Below are 14,048 nucleotides of genomic sequence, written 5' to 3'. Positions count from 1 at the left end.
AATACAGGAACCTGCATAGAACTGTGGCAGCTCTGCTAGGTATTGAAAGGTTCTTGGTGGGGCAAGACCCTGAGCAACCAAATGTGACTTCAAAACTCTCCATGTTCTGAGCAGGGGGCCTCAACCAGATGGCTACTAGGGTCCCCTTCCAGCCTAAATCACTCTGTGCCTCTGTGACTCTTGCTATATCTAGGTGTTAGTTCAGACACTGTGTGGACATGGGTTTATCCTAGACAGCATATTCCAATTCTGCTTGCTTGGGTTTGTGTAGTTGTAGTGGTGAGTGCTGTAACAGTCATGACTGGTAGCAGTCACAAGGAATCTAGATAGATATATTTTTGTGTAATTGAAGCAAATTAAGAGAATTACCTAAGACTTCAGTTGTAATGCTCAGTGGCTTATAAAACTGCACAAGCTGCTGTTACTTTTTGCCATAGGCACAGATATTTCTTTTGGGACAATTTCAGCAACTAAGATAGTTATTTGGGGTGGGCTGTGGGGTGTTGTGTTAATGAGCTAAATCCTCTTCCTTCATTCCCCTTATCCCTTACAAGAATTTGCTGTAATCTCAGTTGTCTCCATATATAAGCCTAATGTGCAAAAATGTCTGATCACAGTTTTCCAGTAGCAGAAACGACTTGTCCTGGCTGTTACAGATGGGAAGTTCATGCCGTGTGACTCAGAAGGGAGAAGTTCATACAGATTTTGTTTTAATTTTCTTGTATTTCATCTTGGCTTTCCTTTGACTTCTCTCTGCACTCAGTAATCTACCGGTTGAGTCTACAAGTAGTTCAGAGCCTGAAATTACTGTCAACACAGTGGCTTCACTAGCTAGACTGCAGTGGTGCTGGAGGGCACTAACCATGATTCCTTGAGATGTTCTTTTACCTAAGAAGTGAAATTGTCCTGGAGAATGCCTGCCCCCTGTCTAAGGGCTACTTCTCCAGGAAAGTTAAATGAAGACTGAACAGTTTTCATTCCAGAATCTGGTAGCATTTTCTGTGGGATAATGACAGAAGATTGGCAAGAAGGCTTGTAAACATGCTCAAGTAACTTGCAGCTGGGGTGTAAAAAACCACATACATCATTGTTTAGTCTTGTGTGCTTGACAAATGGAATATCTGTGTTTAGATAATGTAGGCCTGTGATAGGCTCAAAGGCACCGTATAGAACAGGCTCGAGATTCCTGCCCTGCTGTGGGAAGGTTCAAAGCACAGTGGATAATTAGACCTGTGTGAATCCCTGTATAGGCAGAAGTGGCAGGTTCGGCAGCTCACAGTCTCCTTATAGCAAGGACCGAGCTCCATGGTGCCTGCCTTCCTGCTTTGCTTGTGTGCCTCTGGTGGGGTGCTGCGTCGGAGACCCTCCTGGTTTGCGAGGTAACGAAAAATCTGCACTCGGAGTTTCATCCCTAGTTTTGTGGTTGTTCCTGCCTGCTGCCTGTCTCACATGCTTCGTTCAAGGGAGGTTTGGGGCCAGATTTGTTAGTTACTGTAGATAGATGGTGCAGTTCTGTTGAAGACTGTATACTAAGATTGACAGGTGATACCTTCTGGAAAAAAAGAGTTGCTAGGTTTTAAATCATATTTTTAATATTTTAACAGTTTGTTATTAAACAAAAAGGTTTTAGTGGACATATCCACGCAGATGTGCCGTGAGAGAGTTCTCTTATATTTTGATCTGTAATGTGAGAGGTACATGAACAAAGACTTTCCTGTGTGGACTCCAGCTGCAAGGATTTTATTTCTTCAGTGCAGAAGCTATTCTTTGACAACTGTTTGTTTGTGAATGACAGGCTACTAACATTTCTTTGATTAAAAAATAAAATAAAAACGGCATGCTACTGCCAGGTATCTTAACTTATCCAAGGGCAGATGAAGAGCGTTTGCTGTCTGCTAATAAAAGGAAACTGCAAATCCAAATTGTGCCATTAGCTGTTGGCTTTGTGGCTGGGAGATGAGATCTGAAACTACAGGAAGTAAGAAGTTGGCAGCTGTACATTGGTGGATGAGTGTCTGCTATTACACTGTTGATGCCGAGTCAGAAATCGAGGCTGTGAATGTTAGTTGGCTCACTAGGAAGTGGGTAAGCGTTGTGGCTTAGCTGATTAAGATGGTGCAACATTAAAAAGTGTCAGATGGACAGGTTAGTTACAGAGACAGATCTGTGTTTAATCATCTAGCCATTACTGTTTCTGAAATGGTAATTCAGCTTCTTTCGTAAAATTTTCAATAATTAGTAAGTATAACTTTTGATTAGTGTTCTTTTCAGCCTGCAACATACTGAGTTTATTGTTTCCAAGAAGCCACAGCAACCATTTTATGCTAAACAATTTAAGGAGTTTTATCCTAAATTCGTAAGAACACCTTCACCATTTTAATCAACGTAAGTTACCCAGAACTAAGGGTATAGTTCAAATGCAGGTATTGATGCAAACAGGTAATAGTACCTTGAGTTTGTTGAAATTAATTCTGTATCTGTTGCTTCTACTTATTTCAACAGGTGACTGAGCTAGAGTGTGTGAGCAGTCAAGCCAATGCAGTCCACACACATAAAACAGAATTAAACCAGACAATACAGGAGTTAGAGTCTACGCTGAAGAAAAAAGAAGAGGTATTTGCTAACGTCTATTCTTGGCTTTTCTGTTACGTCATTTCTAAAGGCTTTCACTGTCAAGCTTGTGATGGCTGGTAAAAGCTGTTACATTTCCCATAAATGTTACAAAGTAAAATTATTTTCAGCTTCTTTGAAATGGTTAATGTTTTTCCGTGTATATAATTACATCAGCCCAATATAGAGCAGGGTATCTGAACAACAAAAAACAAAGTATCATGTTTTCCTCTTTGCTTTTACCAAGCATCTGTGCTTGCAAAAGTAAGTCATAAGTGGTTTCCACAGAGCAGTCATCACACTCATGCAGTCCACATTAACTAGCAAGGGAAGCTGTTGTAAGCATTTTTTTCCTTTTTCTGGAGAGTAAGGTTTGGAACAAGTAATATACATCAATACCTTTTTCAGGCCAATCTTGTTTTTCAGGCTATGTTAATATAGCTGAGTTTTATGATCTCTAAGATCAGCCCTCTCCTTAAACACATGCCAAATTCCCCAGCCTGAAACTTGGTGATATTTAGTGTGCCATCTGCTTTGGGCTGGACCAGCAGCAAGAAAATAAAAGGAACTGGAGTAACACCTGCCCTGGCACAGGTCCTAGAGGAAAGCAGGTTTGTGCCACAGAATGATTAATGATGGCCCCTTTATGGATGGGGAAAGGAGGTGGAAGGGGCCACATGTAAAGGACTGTTTTCCCTGTGTAAGACCAGATCCCTTGAGCCCTCTGTGACAGACGTGGTGGGCGCTGGTGTGCGTGTTTGGAGGGGCAGTGTGTCCTGCAGGGCCTTGCCTCCAGCGGGGCAGTTGCTAGGTGTTTCCAAGGAGGATGCGGGAGAGGCACAGTAGTTGCAGAATATCCTCCCAAAAAGTAAAAAAGTCTTTTCCAAACTCCCTCATGCTTAAGATACTAGCCTCACGTTGGTAATGTTTCCCATCTTGGTGCCGTTCACTTATGAGTTACGCTGAGCTGTTGACTGCAAAGAGATCTTTACAAAAGGAGTTCTGGGAGGTGAATATGCCCTTCCATGGGAAAGTACTTAATTAAGTTTGGTACCTTTTAGTTTAGTTAACTGTTGCTATTCTTGGATCCTGAAAGTAAGCTATGAAAATAGATTACTTATGAAAATGTTTCTGTAGCGTTCATTATTTTATCCGTATTTGTTATTTTTATACTTTATTACTTTCTTCTTGCTAAATTAAAGATACCATTTCTTTTAGACTCTCTTTTTACGGAAATTGATCATCAAAGCAGGCAATATTTTGATGCTCAGCTCTGCTGCTAGTGACATAAGCAGCTGAAAATTGGATTTTTCTCTTGGAAAAAGGGGGAAGGATAGATTCTAATAGGATTTTTAGTGCAAAATTGCTCCTCTAATTACAAGGACCCTTAATTTTCTAGGAAAAAATTATTTCAGGTCTTTTGTGTGGGAGAGGAAATTTTGGGCTTCTATAAAAGAAAATACTTATCTGTATTGTTGTTTATTCACAATGGATTTGCTGTTTTGGGACTGTGATTCAGGAGTATTGAATGCAGGGCTTAAACTTCGTGTGCTGTGACGGGCAGTAGCCAGCTGCCAGCTTTGGTATCATTGCAATGGCTTGCTCAGGAGAAAAAGCAGTAGACAGCTGACCTGCATTGAGGCCAAGCCAGGTAACATGCTGCTAGCAAGGTTGTTTCTTCTCCCTTTAGGAAATAGAAGGACTGAAACAAGAAATCGACAATGCTAGAGAGCTCCAGGCACAGAGGGATTCTCTGACCCAGAAGTTACAGGTGAGCTATAGTGCATCATCTTCATTTAGAAAGAAGGGAAAAATTATCATCAGGTGAGCAGTTCACGTCAGCAACTAGTGCTATATTTGCTGAAGGTGCCAGATAAACATGTAAGTTAGACTGCATTGCAAAGTGATGGGTTGGGAAGATCCTTAGGAAACTGCTAATCAAAATTTCCACCTGCTGTAAGTTGCTGGCTTTACCCAAGGGAATAGACCCAAATTTCATTTACAAGTCCACAGAGTACTTTCGGGCTAGGAGATGTCCTTCATCAATACGTGTCCTGGACAGGTGTGGTCTCATTTTCACTGCACTGTCTTGCCATAGGTCTTGTGTGTCATTGAAACTGTCAGGCTGTGTAAATCAGGTTGGGATGAGCTTGTATTCAGCTGTTAAACATGCCCTGAGAGAGCAAAGGTTCTTGTGTAGTAGAGACTTTAAAAACACGCTTCGACATTTTCTTGTAATTATTTAGAATCATTGTGTTTCTGTTGTTTTTTCTGGGTTGTTTCTTTACTGTGTATAAAGCTGGATACCTCAGCCTGCCAGAGTGAGTGTGCCCTCAGTGTACCCTCCCCTGCTACGCCTGAGCTCCTGTCTGTCCGTCGCTGGGCTGACTGGCCAGCACAGACTCACCCCCTGTGTGAAACCTGCCTTCTCAGTGAGGCAAACCTAAAGCTTGGGTGGGTTAGACTCTGAATTCAGACTTCAGATTGCTGACAGGACTAGAAACTCAGGCATTAAATAGCTGAAAGGTGACCCTTGCTATTCCGTGGCTCAACCCAAATCACACTGAAGGCAAGCCCCCTCAGGCTAGCCATAGCTTAAAATTCATTAAGCATTCCTGAAAATGCATTACATGAATTGGAAACTCCTTGAATATCATTTTAGCCTACAGAATAAACTACATAAGAACAAAATAAGTTTATTCATTTTTCCCCATTCTTAAGTCAAATTATTTGGAAAAAGTATGTTATTACTTAAAACAATCTTTAAAGATAGTTTTGAATACACCTGAGCTTGCCTGTTCCACTATTCCAAAAATTGTTGCTGGCTTTAGGCTAAAAATGTGAGTTTTCAGCTGAAAAGGAGCTTATCTGAGAGACTCAAAAGGGAGATTGTAATGAAAGTGGAAAATTGTTCTAGCAGTAGCATGTGCAATAATTTCAGTGATCACATGAAAAGTAACGAGCCAGGAATTAGCTATCCTTAGCAAGCAAAATTATGAGAGACTCAGACGAAAGATTAGAAAATGCTAAGATTTTAAAATAAAATTTGTACTTTATAAAGTCAGTACCTTCCTTTTGGTGTATTTGTACCTTTAGTAACCAAATGGATATATTGTGTATACATGTCCATATGTCACGTTGTAGGCAATCAGTTTCTGAAAGTAGTTCTATATGGCTCTATTCAAGTAAATTTAAAGGTCACTTAGGATCTGAGTTAAAATTCACCTTTCTTAAACTTAGAGCTTATTACTGACCTGATGCAGCCCATCTAAAACATCTGGAGTCTTTGCTTTGCTGTAGTCATCCTGCTTTGATTATGCTGGCCTTCTGTGAGCCACTTTACCCTGCATCTGTGAAATCAGTGAAATGGTGTTATCTTCTGTAGCTCCAGACTAACCATCTCACATCTGTTCAGTTAGTGGACTCATCATCTGTTTTCAGATTGATTGTCTCCAGGGTCCGTATCTGTTCATCTCGCTCTTTTTTCTCCTGCTTTATTTTTTCCCTCTTGTGCTTGCAAACGGATGAAGTAACTCTTAAAATATTTTGGAATATAGTGTGTATCAAAAACACTATACAAAGAAATCACTGTTTCAAGATGTGTTGCATTTCTGACACACTCATATCAGGGAATGACTTAGAAATCCATCACTGGCAAATTCCAGTGAAGAGCAGTATGTTGTCACTGTAAAGGGTAAGTATCGGGGCCCTTGTTACTTAATAATTTCATTAGCAATGTAGAGAAGACATATCAATGACTCATGATCACTATGAGTCTCAGCAAATCAGGATATCTTTATTATTATGACTGACTCCTAAATATAGCTGTTCTGTATGGTTTGACTATTTTATTTGGGTCTTTGCACTGAATTCCACAAAATATTATTACAGTGCAAACAGCAAACATAACTTGTTAATAATTTATTTCTTTTCTAAAAGAAAACAAAGTATGAGAAATTATTGTGTCCGCTGTAAGACGAGCTTGTAAGAACAGTGTAAAGTACACCTTGCAAAGGGTCTGAATGTATCGGAAGAGTCAGTTTATTGTAGATGAGATGAATGGCAAATGAAGTGAAATGACACAACTAGGGGAACATACAACATTATATGGACACCTCTCACTTCTTCCGATGAAGAAGCAACAGTTTTGAGGTAGACTGATTTGTAATAGGAAACTGCACATGAGCTAGACATGATCTTGTAATGCAATACTATTGCGAAAGTCATTAATACTAACCTCGGGTAAATATCTGTAAGGATCAAATGAAAAATTTGGGAAGAAGCATTTTCCAGAAATGAAAAGCAACAGCTGCTGGCATATTTCGGTTAGGTCTATTTCCCATACATCATTAAATATGCTAAGCATAAATTTGGGAAAATAAAACAGGAGGAAGTGTGGGAAAAAGTTTACCTGAGGAAGTATTTGGGAAGCTAAATGTATATGGATTAGGAAAGAGAAATCAAGAATGGAATAGAAATAAAACATGCAAGCTGAAAGTCTATACAAAAGAAGAGAGCGCTTCTGATTTGAAGAGATACAGAGCAAGGGCTAGCAACGGAGAGTTAGCCTTTTGCTGAATATGGATGGAATTTCCTACATCTAACATAAAGCTTTCGGTTTTACCTGGGTGCTACTGCCCTAACAGCTCACAGCAGAACAATTCCTCAGTTTAAAAGGGTCTGAGGAAGGCCTGAAAAATGATCTTCAGAGCTAGCGTGGGATGCTCTTCAGACCCAGACATCACAAAATAACACCAGATGTGTATCCATGGATTTGTTCCAGAGTGGTCCCTTTCATCACTGGCTTGGCTGCTTACAGAAAATAATTATCTCTGGGGTAAGAGTAGTGGCAAGGAGACTTCCTAGAGCACACACATTTGGTGAGCAGAAGAGAAGCAGTAACAGGAGAAGCAGGATGTGTGAGCAAATGTGGAAAAACATCAGTCGGTTTTGTGAGAGCTATAGAGGAAGGACTGTGTCGTTCCTGCAGAGCTGAGAGGACCTTGAATTTCCCTTTTTGTCCTGTACTGCCACAGTCGCTTGGCCTGAGAGAGTTTTGAACCTGTGCAGTCACTACACCAGGTAGCACTTGCCAGTACTCGGTTTGGAGGGCAGGAGCAGGGTCTATGAAGGAGAGCCTTCAGGGGCCATGGCTGGGTTATAATCACTTAGCTTGTTCATTTATAGCAGCAGCGGGGTAGCTAATCACTACATAAGCATGTATGTATTTTGATTTATATTGTTTCTACAAATACTCTTTTCAGCTAGCTTCCTTGAGGGCTTTGGCAACTGTTGTTCAGTGTTAAACTAATGAGACAAATTCTTCTCCTGGTCCTGGCAGCAAGGGGTAGTTCCTGCTCTCAGCTGTGCTGTTCCAGACCAGAGCCCAAAACTCTGTAATTTCTAATTTGCCCATTCACAAACAAGAAGTAAGGGAGATGTTGCAGTTCAGCTGGGACGTAAACCTTGGCGGCACAAGCAGCCACAGCTGTGAGGAGAGGCTCTGCCTTCCCCGTCTGCCCCACTGCTGGGGGTCCCGGAGCCATCCCCCACTGCGGAGGCTGGGAGCCGGCACTGAGCACTGGCCACATCATTACCCATCCCTCATCTGGCCAGGGGCGCAGCGGCCGGTCAAGGCTGCCGTCGGACCCCTCGCTGGTGGGAACGTGTCTTGGGCCACAGGCTTTATCAGGAGTCTGCTGTTTACACCTGTTACTCTTGGCTGCTCAGACACGTGCTCTGTATGGGCCAGGTTGTTTCTTGTGGTTAGCTGAGATCTCTCCAGTGTGGTCGTGAGTGTATTTGTTAGCTTTGAGGGCGGCAGAAGAATTGTAGCAGAAACAGTGGGAGGGCAGAAGGAGGAGTCGCTCGCGCTGGGAGCAGTGGCTGCTGCCGAATCGCCCTCCCTGTGGCTGCGTGAAACCGCTGCATGTGAAAACTCAGGGCAGGCCTGTGAAAGCTTTGTGACACAGAAAGGGAAGCGGTGTTGAGAAAGTGTTAATGTGTGTAAGTGTGAATTCACGATGCGCTTTTCCAGTGCACGGGGTGTGAGGTGTACTAAATAGACTGTCCCTGTGCTGCCTCTGAGAGTGTTTTTCACAACTGAAAACACCAAATTTGGCATGAATTTACGAGACGTGCAATGAATGCGACAAATGACAACATGCTATTCCAGACCCACGTGAGCGCTGCGTTTGTAACCCGACAGCAGAGAGGGCACCCCATTCGCACAAAGCCGAGCGGCCATGGCCCCCTCCGCTGTGGGGGTCCCAGGCCTCGCGAACCAGCGCCAAGCGTGCTCCGGACCAGATCCCCTCTGCTGCGTCTAACACGCCGACGCTGCGTCCTTCCATGCGGCATGGGGGCTCGTTTATGTTTCCATCTTAATTTTCAGGGTGCAAAGGCCTATGATGTGGGACTGGAGTAAGGCAGCACTCCTCCATCTGTAAAGCGGTGTTCTGGATGTGTTTCTGTATGAGGCCATTTAACGGGAACTGCATCCTTCACGAATTCATGTAGTCTAAATCGGGGAATACTTGAACTTAAGCAAACCTTTGAGATGCTGTTTTCAGTAGGTGGCACCTTTCTGAATGATAGAAGTAATAACTTACCTGAATAAGCATGTCACATCCATTGTTCACTGACTAAATTTTATCCCTCTCCATAAGTTTCTGTCCTTCAGATGAATTACTGAAAAAATGGAGGACCTGATAGTACATACACAATCGTAATAGCAGTTTGGGTTCTGGTTTTGACTTAGCAGAAACTGTAAAGGGTCACAAATTGTTTTAAAAACCAGTTGACAAAAATAGCACCTGAATACCAGCAGGAGGTTAGACTGCCTTCTGTTTGCAGACAACACATTAACATGTTATGTGTTTTCTCTGAAGGAAGTAGAAATTCGAAACAAAGACCTGGAAGGCCAGCTGTCTGATCTAGAGCAACGTCTGGAGAAAAGTCAGAATGAGCAAGAAGCCTTTCGCAATAACTTGAAGACACTTTTAGAAATTCTTGATGGAAAAATATTTGAACTAACAGAGTTACGAGATAACTTGGCCAAGCTAATAGAATGCAGCTAAAAAAATGGGATTTCAGTGCCAATCAGCTTAAAGATGCACTGTCTCTCTTCATAGGACTGTGTTGGGCTCTGCATCAAAGTTGCACAAAATTAGAAAATGCTCCTCTGAGAGGGCGTGTTTTAAATTTGAGTCATATTGCAATGTAAAATTTAGAACTCAGCTTGTAGCTATTTGAAGAAAAAAACAACAATCAAAAAAACTTGAATTACAAATTACCTCCTTGTACATTATTGGCCATAGATAACTTGAAAGATATTAACAGTAATTGAATGCAATCCTTTTCTAATAATCAGTGATGGGAGAATTTACAGCAGTGTCCCAGGTCATATCCCCCTTTTGCAATAGACACAGTATAGGTTATCTGCTGTTTTATTTATTTAAGATATTTAATTGCTATATTTTGTGCAAAAACTTAGTGATGACAGCCCTGTATTTTGTTGTTTTTAATAATTTCTCAGGATACTTTGCACTGTGGAGAAGCAGTGCCATTACCAATTTATTCTTTCCAGGAGTGAGAGAGAGTTGCATCTTTAATTGAAACAAAGTTACTATAACTGCTTGTATAAAGTTCTTCCTTTTGGGGATTTTTTGGTTGGTTGTTTGGTTGGTTTTTTGTTTTTTATATATATATATATATATATATATACTGGAAGATACCGTATTTCTTCATGGAGCTTACTCTGGTGTTCTACAATATTGTCCAATGTAAGGTTTACTTTTTCATATGGATTCCATGTAATTACCATGAGATACTATCTTCCACTTAACTGCATTTTGAAGCCAACCAATGATGGAAGGTGAGTCCTCCAGGAAAAAAAACAACAAAAAAAAAGGCAGAAAAGCCCTGAGAATTTTAAATGTAAAATTTGACATGCACAGATAACAAGGAATAGCCAGTTGTTTGTTTTCTGGCCTTGGTACATATGTTGAATATGTATGTTCAATTGACTGTAAACCTGTTCTGCAGGGGGCTTTTACAGAATGTCACATGAATTTCAGGTTTTGTGAATAATGGCTTATGGGGAGCACTGTTTTATTACAGATTGCATGAAGGGCATAGAGGTGTTACAGGGGATTACTGGGACACTGAACTTGTCCAGCCAAGAAAGGTGTTTCTAGAAGTTTTGTTGTCATAGCAAATTGAAATGGAGACGTGTTTACTCTTTTATGGGTCTTCATATCACATCTTTATTGAAACTACACCAGGCAATATTCTGAACTGTTCACTAAATGTTTAAAAACAGGAAATTGAATTCAGTTATCCTCAGTGAGCAGGTTTTAAAGTTGTTTTGATGTAATTTTAACAGACTTTTGGCAAACACACATTTCTTTATATAATAGATTTATTTGGAAAAAACCAAACTCTTTGAAAGGTAAGCCAAGTGTCATGTGTCTTGCATCAAAGTACATTCTTGCCATAAATTGCTTGTAATGTTGAAGAGGGCTTTTTTAAAATGTGTGAGTGAGTGTCAGACTTCAGAGTTGAAAGATGCACGGACCTTTGTTTGCTCCCCAAATTAATTTGAATGTTAAACATGAAATCTAGTTGCTTATTAAATTTGTACAACACAATTTTCTCCACTTAGAGACTGCTATTCAAAACTAGAAAAGTTTGTTTTCATGTGTGTGCTGTGTGTATATATCGTATAATACACACAGGCTCCCATTTATATTAGAAATACCTGCTTTATTTCTAAAATACCATTTTTTTTTCTTTATCAGTAATTTATCAGGTCTCCCCTGACTAGTCAGGAAAATGGTTTAGGTCAAATGCTAAACCGTCATGTACTATACTGTATGTAATGTACACAATGGTTAAGTTTTCTCCATATTTTTAGGGTATTTTCTCACCTATTTTATTTATTAAAGGGGTGGGGGGGAGCTTGGTTCAGAGTGCTACTGGTTGAAAACTTTGTGGTGAGCTACATGTTTCTCATTCGGTGGATTTTAGATGGTGGTGTGTTTATCTTCATCAGGTCCAGATGAGCAGATATGACTAGTTTTTAATTTACCTGGGGATGTTTGGGCCTGATTCTCCTGTCACTTGAGCTGCTGTAAACCAGATGTGTGCTTGATGTGATGTCAGTAACATTCAGTTGGCATAACATCTGTGGAAGTGCAAGGAGAATCTGGCCTGTTACTGCTCAGTGGACGTAATAAAGATGAAGAATAAAAACACAGAAAGTTGATGATGGAATAAATGTATTATTTTTAATGATATTATTATTGACATTTTTAAAGATATGATGTCATTTACATGTGGGAAAACAGTGGACAGAAATACTTCCACTTAAATTTTGTGAATATGTGTGGTACATGAGTATTTCTATGTATACGTACACACACATATGTATATACAGAACATGGAAAAATTTAGATGTGCACATTTTTAATATTTTCCTATTGAGATTAAATTTAACATTGGAAATTGATATTTGAGAATTTCTTTTCTCATAGAGTAGATAATGCTTCATTTCTTTTTTTTAAATAATACAATTACTGAGGGCTGCACCTTTGAATTCCCAAATAGTTGCCAAACATAAATATGGGATAAGGTGGACATACGTGCACATATAAATCAAATCCTATTGCTAAGACTATTTTTAATGTTTATGTACAGTAGGTGCGTGTTTAAAAATTGTGACCTAAAGTTCATACTTAGGTGGCTATACCTGCTGTAGCCTTTCCACTTGTTCTAAGATAAAAGTTTGCCTGTTTGAAACATTACTTTCCCAGAGACAGGTATTATACGTTGTATTTATCTTTGATGAAACTATGGGAATATGTATACTAGAAAACAATGTTGAGTACTGTAGCCTGAAAACATGACCATGAACTTGCACTGGAGGGAAGAGCAGTTGCATTGCTTATAACTTGTTATATGGCAACTACAGTCTTGTAAAAAAAAAAAAAAAAAAGGCAAAAAGAATTACCAAAAAACCTAACAGAAACACCCAGGAAAAAAAAAAAATCAAATACAGTTTTTTAATTTTGAAATACACTTGCTGTTCTCTGGAGAATGTACTTTTACTCTTTATTTTTTTCTTAAATCTTTTTCAAGTATGTGCAAGTGATAGCAGCAGCTACCTTAATCTTTCAGGTGCTACTGGATTTTGCATTAGCGTGTTATGTTGTGAAATCCTGACTTTGACATAAAAGATTTTTGTAAGCATATCCCCGTCTGGGTAGCTAGTTTTTGGAGTGTCTAGTTCATCTAGATCCATATGCCACAATGATCCAGAAATTGCATTTTTCTATGTGGACAAAGTAAAAAGTGTGAATTAATCTGTCTGTTATAGACTGGGAATTCCTTTTCCTGGCTAATACATCCAGGAAAGAAGAGAACAAAATGAACTGATAATGCAGAAATGCTGTTATAAGGTTTCTAAGAAAATACATTTTCAGGTAAAATATAAATAAATAAAGGGCTAAACCAGATGTAACACAAATAAGTATCGTTTAATGCTATCGCTGGCATTCCCAGTAGAATTCCTTTAAAGAAAACCCTGCAAGAATGAACAATGCATCAATTAAAGATGAATATTTTGGGATGTGTCTTTTCAGTTGTCAGTTGTGAAAGGTTTCTGATTTCTGCTCATTTTTCTACCAGTTAGGGATTAACATCAAGTTCACCTTCAATAAGAGGCTAAATCTCAATTCATTCTGTCATCTTTTATATTCTGTACTGAAGTGGCTACTGAACAGCGCTCTGTGAACACTGCATTCGAAATTCAAAAATCAAAACCTTTTTCAGAAATACTGCATGGAGAGAGGAAAGGAAAACTGTTGCAGGCCTTAATTCTCTGCAGAACTGTGGATGTCAGTAAAAGCAGTTAATTTGATTGATTGCAGAAATCTTGGATCTTGAGGCCAAAGATAATCTGATTAAAGATTAGGTCTGGATGTCAAAAGACAATTAAAAAAAAAGGGCCATCAAGAAACTCCATCCAAACACACGTGGTTCAGTCTCAGTGGCTGGACATGCCAGTTAAGTGCACGGCTATACACTGATTTTTTTCAGGAACTGAAGCTGACTCTGTAAAGCAATGTTCAGATTGTCTTGTTTACATTTTCTTAGTAATGCTGCATATGTGCACTACCTCTGAATGGTGCTAAGCAGAGAACATAGCACGGAATAACAGATATTTTTAAAAATCTCTATTTTTGCTTAGTAGCATTCGCTTCTTGTTTTACTCCACTTACTTCAGACAAGTAGGATTAATTTTCCCCATTACGTTAAATGTTTGGGAACAATGAACAGAGATTTGTGTTAGATCCTGGAGTCAGTTCAGTTCGTGTCCGCTCTTCTGGCCATGCAGCGTAGCCAGAAAGAAGGTGCAACTGTTTATATCACAATAC

At 39.8% G+C, this 14,048-nt stretch overlaps 1 protein-coding gene across 3 annotated transcripts in view; it reads left to right on the top strand.

Annotated features, from left to right (window-relative positions):
• Positions 1-14,048, top strand: part of HOMER1 (homer scaffold protein 1) — a 102,401-nt gene that overhangs the window by 82,232 nt on the left and 6,121 nt on the right. For 2 of the 3 annotated variants that reach the window (XR_012761858.1, XM_075410625.1), the window contains exons 7-8: positions 2,503-2,613; positions 4,301-4,381. Coding sequence is in view for 2 of the 3 variants with exons in the window: in XM_075410625.1 (XP_075266740.1) it covers positions 2,503-2,613; positions 4,301-4,381 (192 nt within the window). In the remaining variant the exon portion in view is untranslated. Of the gene's footprint in view, positions 1-2,502; positions 2,614-4,300; positions 4,382-9,500; positions 12,417-14,048 lie in introns of those variants that run through there. The other variant, XM_075410624.1, reaches the window with a different exon arrangement.

This window comes from Opisthocomus hoazin, chromosome Z, assembly GCF_030867145.1.
Source record: "Opisthocomus hoazin isolate bOpiHoa1 chromosome Z, bOpiHoa1.hap1, whole genome shotgun sequence".
Taxonomy (NCBI): Eukaryota; Metazoa; Chordata; class Aves; order Opisthocomiformes; family Opisthocomidae; genus Opisthocomus; species Opisthocomus hoazin.
This window is presented reverse-complemented; position numbering and strand designations above follow the sequence as displayed.